A 15,797-nucleotide genomic window follows, 5' to 3' on the forward strand; every position below is an offset into this window, starting at 1 on the left:
CTTATTCAGGAATGCCTGTTATAACCTTCATCTTTCCCTCTCTTTCTGTCAACAAACAGACTTGCACACTTAGTTTCTCTGACAATTCCTCGACTGGTTAAGACAGTTAAGCGGTGAAGTCACACTCATCTTTGACCTCCAGTGCATCCTTCAGTTACTGCTAAGATGTAGGTGGCCAGAGCTCTAACCTCAATACTGGCATCCTCTGTTAAAAATACATTTTGCTGATCTCAAGCGAGGATGGGATTAAGCTCAGCTGTGTTACTTCTATGTGCAATGGTTTACTGATGTTTACTATCAAGGCTGGTACATGAAGAACAGCCCCTTGGACCACTTACTAAATGTCAATCAAGAGGCAAAAAAAGAAACTCCCCAGCATTGAGTCAATGCCTTCAAGACAGAAGCAGCGGAAGGAAAAACTAAAGAGGAAATGATAACATTGGTACACAATTTTCTCTTCAAGCAACATCACTTTTAAATATTTGCATTAGTCCTGCAAAGAAACAACAGAAATCATGTAACACGTTGTTAAAACAGCCATGAAAATTTTAAATCAAGGACAATTATTTACAAAAATAAAATATTTCAATTTATAACCTTGAACTATCAATGGAAGAAAAGCTGTTTCGGACATTAACAATGCAATTAAATTTGCATTAGATTTATCCAATGTTCAATCTGCAATGTTAAAACATAAAAGTCATCAAAACATTCTTTTATTAATTAGCTCTCAATCATATAGACAGTAAATAATTGTAGATGCTCAATAGAAATAATGTCCCACAAACATTCTGTCGTGGAGCATCTCACAATGGAGATTTGTGCAAAAGATTAACTCAGAAGGTAGAGCTAGTGGCAAGTCACAATACTACCCATTGACTTGAGCGCAAACTTATCTTTTACAGATCGCCTAGCAGTAATTTCCTGATCAAAGTTATACCAATGCTCATCAGTGAAAATCTGTGGAGTGTAACAGGACCTTGTGCCAATGATATTGTCACTTACTTGGAGTGCAGAACGCAGAGAACAAGCCTTGTCCATAAAATAACCGAACCATATTGATATCTTGCCTAACTAGCTTTGCGATCTGTCGATGCCATCTAATATTTCTGAATGTATCTATCATTAATATGTAAATAGTCAAAATCATATTGTAAAAATTACGACAGAATAAACAAAAGGAAACAAAAACAGTTCATATTTAACCCACACCATTGAAGGACTGTAAACTAAGCAGCTATCATCTTTGTCCAATGCAGCTGTTTAGTTTCATTCAAAATGGATACGTTCTTTCTGCATCAAGTCTTATCTGGCACAGTATCTGTGGTGGATTCACCAGATTGTGCTGGGGAATTGCAATAAAAACATACTTCACTGCCAGATTTCATCAACGTTCAAAGTTCAAAGTAAATTTTTTATCAAAGTACATATATGTCACCATATAAAACCCTGAGATTCATTTTCTTGTGAGCGTACTCAATAAGTCCAATAAACATACATAATACAATCAATGAAAGATGGCACCGACAGAATGGACAACCAGTGTAAAAAAGACAACAAACTGTGCAAATACAAAAAAGAAAGACAAAAAAGAAACAATAATAATAATAAACAAATAAGCAATACATATTGAGAACATGGAATGAAGCGTCCTTGAAAGTGAATCAATAGGTTGTGGGAAAAGTTCAGTGATGAAGCATGTGAAGTTAAGTGAAGTTATCTCCTCTGCTTCACAAACCTGATGATTGAAGAGTAATAACTGTTCCTGAACCTGGTGGTGTGAGTTCTGAGGCTCCTGTACCTCCTTCCTGATGGCAGCAGAGAGAAAACAGCTAGGTTGTGGGGGCATCCCTAACGATGGATGCAGCTTTCCTGTGACAAGGCTCCACGTGGATGTGAGCAATGGTGGGGAGGGCTTTACCCGAGATGGACTGGGCCATATCCATTACTTTTGGTCGGATTTTCTGTTCGAGATTTGGTGTTTCCACACAGGCATAAGAGTAAAGGCTGTGTGCTTAGCCCCTGCTCTACTTGCTTGTGGTATACCTGCGCTAATGGATCATGAGGTCCAGTTACAGCTGGGTTAGTCAAGAAGTCAGCAAGTTCAGAATTTGCATGCTCACGTACTAAAGTTCCAAACTTAATTACACGCATGGAACTCCTGACATAACACTGAAATATTCAGACCAAACTTTGCTACACAAGGGACCATATGAATTTCTAAAAGAAATTAGTTTTTGAAAAGTTATGATGTTTTTTGCTAGTTAGAAAAATGCAATGAAACCTTGCATTCGTATGAATTCAAACTGCATATTAATAATTGTGAAAGAAGGAATCAGTGGTTCGAAGCTGGATGGAGCAAGATCGACAATGACCTTGGTTCAACGTTCTGATGGCAGTGCCCGTACAAGGCAGATCACTCACTTTGTCTAGAATGCGAACCTGGACCATATACTTGCATACAGACAGACTTAATGCTTTCAATCTACTTAATATTCCTTTGCGAAACCAGAATGGCAACTTCTGACTTCCAGATTGTTGCACTATTCTCATAATAAATTGAAGATTCCACTGTGGATATTTGCTTCTTTTTATTTAAGCAATGACAATGCCACCTGACCCACTGATGATAAAAACCAAACTGTTGTGCTGCTCTACTTGCTCCCAAATAACTAAAATATAATAACCCATATATTCTGAACGATCCAAGCAGAGATCCATCATGAAAAGGGTTTCCAGAAAAACTGTAAAATATGGATAACTTTATGGTCATTTTTGGCTTTGGATACAGGATAGTAAATGTTGCCTTGATAAACAATTTACAGCATATAATTAAAGAATGATTATTAAACAAATGGTTAGAAATGAACTCACACAACTGTAATCACAAATATGCAGAACCATAGTCTTTAAAGATAATTCCCTTGTCCTCACTTAAAGTTTCCCTCCAATATTTGGCTGTGAATTTCTTCATGTTTAAAAATATCACAGTAGACATACAGCTTTCTTTTTGCACAGTGCATTTATTTTGTTAACTATTCTGGCTAGGCTGTACATTGTTCCATAGATGTGAAGCAAAATATCCATCTGTCAAAGGCTGCTTCTTGCCTCTCTGTGACATCTAGAATGAGAAAGCCTGACTCAGATTTCTGTGATATTTCTGCCGCAGGATCTTTCAGTGCATCTACAATGGAGACAGCGTCAAGCCTCTTCAGAAAGATTCAGGACAGCAAAATTTCTGTTTTCCATTTAATTGGATGGGCTACCTTACTACTGCTAATATTACCACTATAGCAAAGATACAACATATGGTGTTTTCTCGGTACATTGGTAATAGCATCACTGATTTATCACCAAAATATCTCCTCCACCCGCCAAATGCATAATGTAGCACATTTACATCAGCCACAGAGACACATGCACATTAATGTTCCTGTTCAAGTATACCAAAGGGAACAGTATGGGCTCAGTTTCTACAACATTATGAGCAAGAAGTCACATTTACACTGACCAGTCTTATTACTGTGAGATATAGAAGGGCAGAACTATCTCGCAGGTGCAGATTGAAGCACGTGCAAAGTGCAGCTCACTGACCTCAGATTAATTGTGACATTTGAAATTATTGAAAAGATCTGATGAAAATGATACCTTTTTAATACTGCTGAAACCTGAATGATGACAGCAAAGTGAGAGCAGCCAGGATTTGATTACTTTGAAGATTTACTCTTCTTGTAGCCCGCTGAGCTAACACTGTATGCACATACTGTCTCTGTTCTTGCACCACCTTGCCCAGTTGGTTTGCTATCAGCACATGTTTCAGCACCACTGATTTATCATCAATATCATTATTTAACACTCATTTCTTGGCACATGTAGGTACTGCATAGGAACTGGCCCCAATTCTAAAACTGTGCCATAAAATCATTCGACCGTTCCTTCTGGATGAATGAAAAAGAAGTCAATGACACATGGATTCACAGAGTGATCTTTCCACATTCTGGATCATTTAGCCTGTTAGGTATGCTCCAACTATCCTTGCTATCGAAACTGTAACATTAAAAGATAGCTTCAGCAGTAACATACATTAATATCTGTGACTGCTCTTGTGAATTAACTTACGTACTTCACATAGCCTTACAGCCAATCATTAAACTCCAAGTATTAAAAAATGGAAAACCACTAAAATTATTTATAAGGTACCATTCAAATTCAGCAGAATCACAAGCAAATATAAAATTGAAAATGATTACAGACAAAATGAACAAAACCAAGTTCAGTACATTATAAAAGTATAACTAAGCTTCACAAAACAGGGTATTTCTGAAAATTGAACATTTCTATATCAATAAGATACCGAGTTAAAAATTCAAATCAAATATTTAAATTTTTCAATGAACACTAGTAGAATTTGTTTATTTTTAAAAATGGCCTAACCTTTTGTATAACTGTGAATTAGGTGATTAAAATTTTAATCAAAAGTATCAAAATGCTGTTAATCATTCCTATAGGCAATTTTCTATTACATGTCCGTAAACAATTGTGGTTGGTCAGTAGCCCATATACAATATTAATTTTTCACTCCATTTTAAATTTATTGTAGTTTATCCAGTCGTAATAACACTTGGGACACTATAAATGGCTTCAATATCCAACCAAATGGATCAAAATACGCACATCAGGGTTCATGCTCCAGATCATTATCTAACGTCATATGTAGAGCGTGTACATATTTAGATGCAATACTGTGGATGGACTGGGCTCAGCTCTGGCACACAGACTTGCCAGGCAGTCTACTGACACCAACTGTCAAGCTCACACATGACTAATGGGTCACTTGGATGAGACACTACTAAATGCAAGGTATTCATGGAACGGTACCCCAACAAGCAGTAAGTAACTCATGTGAAGTGAGGTGACCAAGAAATGAGTCATTAATGCATCAATTTTTATGTGACACAGGATGATTTCAATGCAGTTCTACTATAATGTACTATTTACTCTGCTACAATGAACAGGCAAAACACAATCAGGTGCTCTCCTTATGGTATTAATACAACCATGTTTGATATTAAAAAAAAGTTTGGGTGTCCTTTAATAAATAGTGTTATCTAACAACTTTACCACGTTCTATATAATATAATGAGCATGACGCTAGGCAGACTACCAAAAAAATTGCATCGAATTGCAATATGAGTGAAGACAGATATGTTTTTCAATAAAACAAGGTTTTTCCAGGGACCACTTCAGATATGAAAAAATAATTTGAGCCTGCCTTAATATTAATAACTAAAGCTACCATAAATTGAATTTTAAAGATAATTTAATATTTTGCTTTTCTAATCATTTTAAACAAATGTATTAACATTATTTTATGAATAAACACTAACTGAATTTTGTTTATTTTTATTTTTACTATGGTTTAGGTGAGGTTTTTTTTCAGTTTTGTTACAATTGTCAATTAGATAATGAAAATTTTAATCAAATGCAGAAGTGTTCTAAAATAAATTGTAACTCAATTAGTAATAGAAATAACTAATATCTGCAAAGAACACGCATATAAATTTCCAGTTTTCCATAATTTAGTTAATCTATGCTTTTACTCATTTCCATTAGAAAATTTCTATTACATGTCTGTAAAAAATTGTGGTTGGTCAGAAGCCCATATACGGTATCCATATTTTGAAAATGACAATATTACACAGAAAAATGTTTGGCTAACCTTACAAAATACATTACCCAGAGTTTTATTTGGCATAAAGTTTTAAGTTATTGGTATGTTACAAGAAAATATTGAATTGAAAGTTTTTACAGGAACAGTGGAACACAAAGTAAATTATGAAAGTATAATTAGGCCTCACAAAATGGTGTTACAATTACACAGATTATTTGGCAACAAAAGTGGTCCAAATAAGAGCAATTCGTTTTGGAACAAATCTGGAGTTCCTGCAACCTTATTTTTTGCGGGTAGGTAATGCTGATTTTGGAGTGTTGAACTAAGCTGGGCACCAAGACAAAGACGGATCCAATTTTAATTACAAGTTTAAAAAACAGCTTGTTTCTAATTAATTTCATGAGCCATCTGCCTGCAGGGTAAATATTCTTATAAATATGTTGGTATGGCATTTTGCAATCATTTTTGAGTTACAATTTTTTGAATGAATGTTTGAATAATAATCTCAAAATATCTGCACTATGCTCCAAGATCAAGTAAGCCATTCCGGTAGAAATGTCCAGTTCCTGTAAATATGGCAAGGTTTATAATTACAATTCTATCAATACTTCCTGATGGGATATGCTAACATTTTTTAGAATATTGCACATTTCCCTGGGCAGAAAAAAAGCAGAATTATAGTGCAACACATTTTTTTCTTTGAAATAATACTGCGTTAGACAGATAGCACTACTGTAATATTTTAATTCAGCTAAGTTTTATAAGCAGCAAAATCTATACCAGGGAACAAGAGAAGCAGATTTACTATATTGAGTTACTTATTAACACAAAACCTGGCTATTCTATGCTTAATGTATTAAACTCACAACATACTGGAATGCAAAATCATTTTAACTACAGAGTCTGCAAAGCTGACACAAAGTACAAAAAATACAAAATAATGCAATTGGGCATAATACAATAAACGATATTGCATTCTGAATGCATTATTGGTGGCAATTATCAAAACCTCTACAACTTAATTTCAAAAACACAATCACCTGCAAACCATAACATTGTCTCTGCTTTTTTTTATATTTCAAACACGATTACATTAAAGCAATAACTTGCTTCCCTGCTATAATGACATCAGCTTCAGCTATTGCTTTGCTACATATCATAAATACTTCTCATCGACAAGTCAGGCTAATTCAGATTAATTTTATTGTTTTTTTCAGCTGCATACATATAGTGTGCAATCACCTTTGTCATTTCATTACCACAGCAGAAAATTATCATCGAGTTTATTTGTGATTTCTGGAACCCTGAAGTCCTAAAAAATATAGTTAAAACCTCAAAGGAAGTGCTATTGATTGTAAAAATGATAAGAAGATTAGACAAATATTTTAGCCCTGCATTCTCTGCCTGACAATCATGCCCTTTATACAATATTAGAATTCTATCAGTACAGCAACTTTCTACGGGCCTTGAAAACCAAGGATCATCTTTTGTGGTGTGACATTAGAATTGCTACACTCAGATTATGAAGAATATAAAACATAGTCAAAGAAAACTAAAAGACTATCCCATTGTGTTAAAGCTATCATTAAATTTAAATTCACTTGATTTTTTCAAATCACATGATCCTTAACTTCATGATTTTCCCTTAATAATAAATTCCATTGCATTTCCCAAGTTGCATTTCACAGCATTGGCTCTTTACCATCAAGTCATATAAAGAGCACAACCTGAAAGAAAGACAACAACGTGCTTAAAAAAAAAGAGCATTAAGTCCGAACCATGGTTAAACTTGAAAATCTTTAAATTATATCTAATAACTAAATTTACCTCAACCAAATAAATTCTGGTCATAATTCCAATAGTTATCCATTTGGTTGGATATTGAAGCCATTTACAGTGTCCCAAGTGTTATTACGATTAAATAAAACTATAATAAATTTATAATGGTGAAAAATTAATATTGTATATGGGCTACTGACCAATTCTTCAATTCAAATGCAAAATGCAAGTTTAGTTTGAATTATGTTTGATTAGCGGTTTTTATTGTACTTGGCAGATATTTTTATTAAGATCTGCTTAATCTCAGCAATTTTCAGTGATGTGTTATAAAATAAAAACGTTATTCTTAAACCTGCAATGCTTGATTAAACCTTGATCAAATGAAGATTCTGTGGATCTTAAGGAAAGAAAGACTATCATTTAAAAATATACAGCCCAGAGGGTGGAGTTTGCCATTGGTTAGTTTCGATATACCCAAAGATATGGGTGCATTTAACAATAATACAATACCAGTACCCACTACTGCCAATGTTTAGTTATGACATAATTTGATTATATGAATATAATACAGATGATACAGTGGTGCAGCGGGTAGACCTGCTTCCTCAAGCTCCAATGTCCTCCAATGTCCAATGTCCAAAATCCTGACCCCCTCCACAGTTGAGTATTAACATTCTCCCTTTGACTTCATGAGTATCCTCCACGTCCTTCAGTTTTCTCCCAAATTGGACTCCATTCCCCCATCCCCATCTGTAGATGAGTGATAGGAATGTGAGTAGAATAAAATCAGGATGAGCATAAATGGGTGTTTAATGGGCAGCATGGATTTAATGAGTCAAAGGGCCAGTTTCTGAGCTCTGTCACTCTGTACCTCCTCTACAACTCTCTATTTCAAGTGACTTTGAGTCCTGCTGAAGGGTTTCGGCCCGAAACGTTGACCGTACTCTTTTCCTAGATGCTGCCTGGCCTGCTAGTTCAAGCGACTTTGAGTCCTGCTGAAGGGTTTCGGCCCGAAACATCGACTGCACTCTTTTCCTAAATGCTGCCTGGCCTGCTGAGCTCCTCCAGCAGTTCGTGTGTGTTGCTTGGATTTCCAGCATCTGCAGAACTTCTCTTGTTTGTGATTGAATTTATTTACTTATTGGTTGTCATTGATTCTGTTATGGCTAATATTCTATAGATTTATTGAGGATGCCTGCAAGGAAATGAATCTCAGGAGTTTATATATGTACTTTGAAAATAAATTTACTTTCGACTTTCAGATACAGCACAGATTAGGCCCATCCAGCCCTTTGAGCCATGTCAACCAGCAAACCCTGATTTAACCCTAGCCTAATCATAGGTCAATTTACAATGACCAACTAACTGGTATGTCTTTGGACTGTGGGAGGAAACTGGATCGCTTGAAGAAAACCCAGGCATCCAACAGGGAGGACGTACGGATTCCTTACAGACAATGTCAGAAATGAACTGCAAATTCCAATGCCCCCGAGCTGTAATAGCATCGCGCTAACTGCTATTCTACCACTGCTCATTTAATCATCGAACTTCTAGCAGATCGCTCTACTCAAGTGACATATTACTGCACAAGACCAGAACATAGAGAAGTATATACACTACAAGACAGCAGAGGACAGAAACGGAGAAAGTAATTGAGGCTGCCTAAAATCATTCAATGCATTAACCAGATGTTGCTGGTGGTGAGTTGAGTCACAGTAAACTCAAAGATGCAAACCTTCATGGACCATTTACACTCCTCTCTGCCTCGGAAAAGCAGCCAGCATCATCCGAGATCCTTCCCACCCAGTCTCCTCCATTCTTCAGTCAGAAAATACAAACGATTGAAAACATACACCACCAAGCTCAGGGCCAACTGCTATCCCACCGAGGTCTTGAGCACACCTCTTGTATGTTAAAAATTAACCTTTGACCTCACAGGTCATATCATCAGGGTCAATGTACCTTTCTGTCCACCTGCAATGCACTCTCTCTGTAACAGTAACTCTATGTTCTGAATATTCTGTTACTGCTTTGTCCTTGTACCTCCACTAATGTACTTGTGCTTCAAAATGATCTGTATGGATGGCTTTCAAGAATGAAATTTTCACTGTACCTTGGTGTCTCGATGACAGTAATAAAGCAACTTCAATCATTTTTCCCATAAACTCCACTCCTCCCACCCACCATCAGATTCTACCACATGCCCACAAAGAGACAATACCAATGGACATCCATTTAAGGTGAGAGAAGGGAAGTTTAGGGGAGATACCAGAGGTCAAGATACCTCTGGGTCGTGGGGTGGAGATACGTCTCTATCAAAGAAGGTGCAAGATGCTCCTTCCCTCCATTAACTTACAGGTCACCCTTGAGCAAGGAGTAGCACTTTCTTAGCCCCCCCCCCCCACCCACCCCAATCAGGGGCACATGAAGCCACAGAAGCAGGTGGTGGGTGGTTGTATGAGCAGCTGGTGCACATCACAGATTCTAGTTTTGCAACCACTGACAATCTCTGAAGAGTATTGATAATGGCTGAGGTCACCCATCTTGTAAAGACACTGCCCAGAAGGAGGCAATGGCAAACTATTTCTGTAGAAAAATTTGTCAAGAACAGTCTTGGTTATTGGCCACACCATACAACAAGGCACATAATGAATGAATCAGAGGTAGGGTTTTTATACAGAGATTGTGGGTGGTGATGGTAGAGGATGATTCAAGAAATACATTTAAAAGACTCTTGAATATACACTTGGCTGTAACAAAATGGAGGGTTTTTGGCTGTGCAGAAATTGATCATGGACTACATGAATATGTTATCACAATTTCAAAGTGCAAGGGCCCATAATGCACTGTACTCTATATTCTACATACTGTGGCCATTCAACCCAACAACCCACATGCCTTTGGGAAAGGGAGGAAAATGAATCTCTATGAAGAAACCTATATGGTTCTCAGCACAACGTGTAAATTTCACAAAGACTGAGCCAGAGATAAGGTTTGGACCCAGGGCACTTGAGCTGTGCCACTATGCAAAGGCTTTGTGATACAGAACACTCACTCGCCTTTCAGCTCAAGTCCGGCAATGTTGTTGCACATGAGGGAAGGGAGAAAGTGTGCGTGCACATGCAAAGTAAAACAAAAGATTACAAGCTTATCAAGAAATATGGTTCAGACACATACACCATTTTAGTACATCTCCTGGATCAAACATGATTCATTCAATGGGATCAGCAAAAAGATTACAGAATGAGTTAATCTAGTATTGTAGAAGGCTGTGAATTCAGGGCAGACTCCAAAAGTATGTAGAAATCAGTGAAAAATCACACAAAACTGCAGATGCTGAAAATCTGAAATAAAATCCAAATGGGCTAGAAATATTCAACATATTAGTCAGAACTTATGGGGACAGATACAGAGCTAACAGTTCAGATAGAAGATCCTTCATTGGAACCCGGTGGTTGTGTAGCTGTCCTGAACAATCCATCCTAACACATATTCCATCTGGTTAGCCTCCAGCCTGATGGCATGAATAAAGGTTTCCTTAAACTCCAGTAAGTTCTCCCTCTCTCCCTACTTCTCTCTTTTTTCATTCCTCATTCTAGTTATTCTCTCATCCTTTCTCTTTTCTGCTTTGGCCCATCGAACCCCTCTGGTCCCACTCCTCCTTCCCTTTGTTCTATAGTCTACAGTCCTCTCCTCTAAGATTCCTCCTTCTTCATCCCTATTCCCCTTCCAACTATCCCCTCCCAGCATCCTCCTTCATCTCCTCTCCCCTGCCCTACAAACTTACCTTCCTCCACCTATCAACCTACCAGCTTGTATTCCTTCCCCTCCACCCCAACACCTTCTTATTCTGGCTTCAAGTCCTGCTAAAGGGTTTTGGCCCAAAACTTTAACCGTTTATCCCCCTCCACAGATGCTGCCTGATTTGCTGCATTTGTCCAGTATTTTATGGTTGTTACTCAAGATTTTCGGTCTGCAAAGAATCTTGTTTGTATCTTTTGCTGAGTTTGTTCTCTGATTATAGCTGATTAACAAACTTCAGAGCACTTTTAAAAGCCTAAGTGGTTTGTTAACTACTTAACAATATTATTGCAGGCACTACAGCAACTCAATTCAGTTGGTGCAACTCAAAGGTCGAAACTCAAATGACTTGAATATATGCTACAATATCCTGCTATTTCAGCAACATCATTAACATTGACAAAAAGACAGCTCTCCAATTTCCATAAAATTGGAAACTTTAATCACTACCTCACTTTTACTTTGTTCTCTAACTGACAAACTAATTTCCCTAATTTGAGAAAACTCCCTCACATTCTTCTGCGCTAAAGCAGGATTATAAAAAGTTTGGAACAGCTACAACATCAATACTTGTAAATGTAGCATAGTTGAGAATTAATTTGAACCGTAACATGTCTTAACACAGTAAATCCAGCTAAAAGATATTACAACGGTCCATTAATAGCTTCTCATTAGCTCAGGGTTCTTCTGCAGAACAGAAATTGCTCCTTTAAAAGTGACGAGCAGATGATCATATTGCGAGGACACAGCTTTTGAAATCTGCACTTCCTAAAAGCGCAATGACACTAACGGGAAAGTGCAACCAATCACGATATATGTAGAAACAATGCTTTAAAGTGAAACAGTTACCATACCACTTTGGTATGCAAGGGTCCCAAAGTTCGATAATCCAGATGTGGAATGCACTATTTTGAGGTAAACAGCCCAATTAAAATTGAGAAAATTCAATTTGTTTCATGCAATTGCATGAAATTACTGACCTGCTTATTCGCCAGTGTTGCTCTCTCACACAGTGAGTGTGTGAGAGTTTCATTTTGATCCTAACTATTATGCAAACTACTTAATAAACCTGTCAGTAAAATCCTTGAGTTTATCCAGCATATGTGCCGTTTGAGAAGTTTGTTCATTTCACAAGGACCTAAATAACATGCTGCATTTTTCATTAGAATCTTACTTCCAGCTCTACAGCTGAATTTCATAGCCTCATATTTAATGCTTTTTTACATAAAGTTCTATAATGTAAATAAGGAAGAACTCCAAAGATTTAAAGTACATTTCTTATCAAAGTAAGTTTGCAGAATACAACTTTGAGATTCATCTTCCCAGACAGCCACGAACCAAAGAAAACCGTGGAATCCATTCACAGGAAAAACGTCAAACCCACCCCCCCACATGCAAAAAAAACATATCACGCAAAACACAGAACATAAAATAGAAAATCTAAAGAGTCCAGGCATATTTAGTTGAGTTCTATTCAGTCCAATATAGCGCTGTGTTGTCCATTATCCATGGAACACCCCAATCAAAATTGCCTAAAACAGCACCAAAAAAAAAGGAACCGTCGGAGATCAGAAACATATCACAACGCAAGTCCAATCTACAAACTGCGTCAATTAAACCTTGCTCAGAGAATTCAAATGACACCTGCACCGTCCACCGTAGAGACGGCTGTCGCGTTATGAGGCCCTCAGTTTGTATGTTTCTTCTCAACTCCTGCAATATTGGCCGATTGCTGTGTTAAATATATGATTCACTGTTCAACGGGACCTGCACTTTTATTTCCTTCCATGTTCAGCAGCAACATAGCATAACATGGCTGCCCAGTCTTACTATACAATTGGATTTTCACAAACCTCAATGAAATATTGATGGCAACCGAAAGACATGAGGGCTATAAAGAGATTTCACTCGCTCCGTCAAAGTTTAGAGGTCCAATGAGAAAAAAAAAGAAAACACCATTCAGATGTTTTTCTATTTCAGGATAATTTTAACTGCCAGGTTTGTCTGAAAGAGAATACACATAAAGACAGATGCTTGTTTTAGCTAATAACTCCTCATGAACATATAGACGGCACAAAGCGATGAATATTCGGCTGCATTTCTCCTGGAGGGTGTCGTAAGTGGAGGTGAAAGTTGGGCCCAGCCCTCTCGTTGCTCTGCAACGTTTACTCTGCTCCGACGCAGAGGCTCTGGGCCTGCACCAGGCCTTGGGTCTGTGGGCTCCGCAACATTTACTCCACTCCTCGCAACATTAAGGCTGAGGCTGTGAGCCTGCTCCAACGGCCCTGGGCTTTGTGACTGCGTACGCTGCGACATTTGCTCTGCTATGTGCTGAAGTGAGGCTGAGGCTGTGGGCCTGCTCTGGCTGCTCCACTTTCATTCTAAATGCTCTTTGCTTACTTTTATTGTTTGCTTGATTTGTTTTTATTCCCCACAGTCTCTCTCTCTGCACACTGGGTGTTTGCCAGTTATTAATGGGTTCTTTTGAGTTTCTTGTTTTGTGTCCACCTGTAAGGAGACAAATATCAATGTTGCATAATGTATATGTACTTTGGTAATGAATGCAACTTGAACTTTGAACTTTGCTTCATGCAATAGGCCTGAAAAAGAGCAACAGGTGTATAAAGGCAAATTATCAACCTGTGATGCACAAACTTTAACCAGGTTTCCATTCCTTCCATACTTTATTACTTTAAAATGACATCAAAACCAGAAAGGAAGCTGAGAAGGATGCTGCCAGTGATCTAAGGAATGGCCATGGGGAAAATGACCATTCAGCTAAGTGAAAAAGACCAGTAATAATATTTAAGCAGTACAATATAACAAAATACTCACCACTACTGTGTTCTGTTCTATCAAAGCAAAGTGCATACTCTGTTACCATGCTCTTCAGTCAGAAATAAATTCTCCACACAAACCTCACTATAAGCAAAATAAAGATCAGCTTTATTTGTCACATGCACATTGAAACATACAGTGAAATGCATCAGCTGTCAGATCACATCAGCCAAGTCTAGGCCGGGGGCAGCCCTCAAGTGGCACTACCATCGAATGCTCACAACTCACCCAACCCTAACTGAAAGTCTTTGGAAAATGGGAGGAAACCAGGGCACAGGGACGAATCTTACACGGTCACACAAACTCCTTACAGGCAGCAATGGGAATTGAAACCTGATTGATGATCATTGGCGCTGTAAAGCTTTGTGCTAACCATTACGCTACCGTGTTGTGTTACTATTAAATGCTAGCGACTTATGATTACTCATCTAATTTTTAGACCCACTGTTGGCAACACCCAGTTCTTCATTATATATGGTTAGTCCAGCACTTTTCCTACAGCAGACCATCAATATTCCTACAGGCAGTCTGCTACATGAGAAGGAGCTCATCACAGGGTTCAATAAAACACTACAAATAGATTGCTATGAGGAAGTTTAGTTTTGGAATACAATAGTCATTACACAAAATGTACAATATTGAAATGACATTTTATAGCTATGGCAAGAACGGTATAAAAACAGAAGTATAAACCCCATAAATTTTGCCTTTTGATAAAGAAAAGATGAAAATATTTAGTCACACAGACAAAATGTTGCTGGAACTCAGCAAGTCCAGGTAGAAAGATCTCAGCCCAAAACATCAACTGTTTATTCCCTTCCATAGACGCTGCCTGACTTGCTGAGTTCTGTCAGAATTGTGTGTGTGTGTGTGTGTGTGTGTGTGTGTGTGTGCGCGCGCGCACGCACTCCCGTGCATGTCTCAACATTTCCAGCATCTGCAGAATCTCTTGTGTTTAGGGTGAAAATATTTACCACTTTTACACTTCACACATATAGTTGCATTATCACTTCGATAGATAAGGTTTTGGGTGCAAGGCAGAAAATTCTAAGCTAATACACTAATGTGGCACCCTACATTGTCATTGCTGCCATTTTAAGGGTAACACCTTATACAAAGGCCTCATTTGTTCACTTATAGGAATGTCAAACACTCCTGGGTATAACTTGAAAGAGGACGCAAATTATATCTACTATATTGGTCAACATTCCTCCCTTAAACAAACCCAAACTGCAGATTATCTGGTCAAAACAAGATCATTGTTAGTGGGAGCTTGCTATGCACAAGGAAGGTCTTGCACATACTACAGACTCAAAATTCGTAACTTGCTTTGAGATATTTGAAAGGCACTAAGTAATTTATTTATGTTTTGTAAGCAAATTCACAAAGTACCCCTAATCATTAGTATATTTTTATTTCTAAGATGAATATTAATGTAACCCTCGTTCATATCATTTGTTAAAGAGCACACGTCTATCAACTCTACAGGAAGCGTATTTTAAATACATAACCGTTTATTGACTTGCATAGTGGTAATTATTCAGCCATTCACATTCATACCTTTCAAACTGCAAATGATGCACAATTAATAACCATCAAAATAATATAGCCTCCCCCCAATTAATACCATATAATTAATAATATACAAGGTGCAACTGCTGTTTACATCTTGCACATTATTCTGCAGGAAGGTCACAATAAAAAGTGA

The 15,797-nt window shown here is 37.6% G+C and overlaps 1 protein-coding gene across 5 annotated transcripts in view; it reads right to left on the bottom strand.

The window, feature by feature from the left end:
* Positions 1-15,797, bottom strand: part of mgmt (O-6-methylguanine-DNA methyltransferase) — a 407,371-nt gene that overhangs the window by 358,804 nt on the left and 32,770 nt on the right. Inside the window, exon 3 of one of the 5 annotated variants that reach the window (XM_059947675.1) lies at positions 14,087-14,173. The exons of the other annotated variants lie outside the window; for them this stretch is intronic. Within the exon in view, the coding sequence (XP_059803658.1) occupies positions 14,087-14,122 (36 nt within the window). The 5' untranslated portion in view covers positions 14,123-14,173. The remainder of the gene's footprint in view (positions 1-14,086; positions 14,174-15,797) is intronic. 5 annotated transcript variants of the gene reach the window in all.

Source organism: Hypanus sabinus, chromosome 22 (genome assembly GCF_030144855.1).
Source record: "Hypanus sabinus isolate sHypSab1 chromosome 22, sHypSab1.hap1, whole genome shotgun sequence".
In the NCBI taxonomy this organism is placed as follows: Eukaryota; Metazoa; Chordata; class Chondrichthyes; order Myliobatiformes; family Dasyatidae; genus Hypanus; species Hypanus sabinus.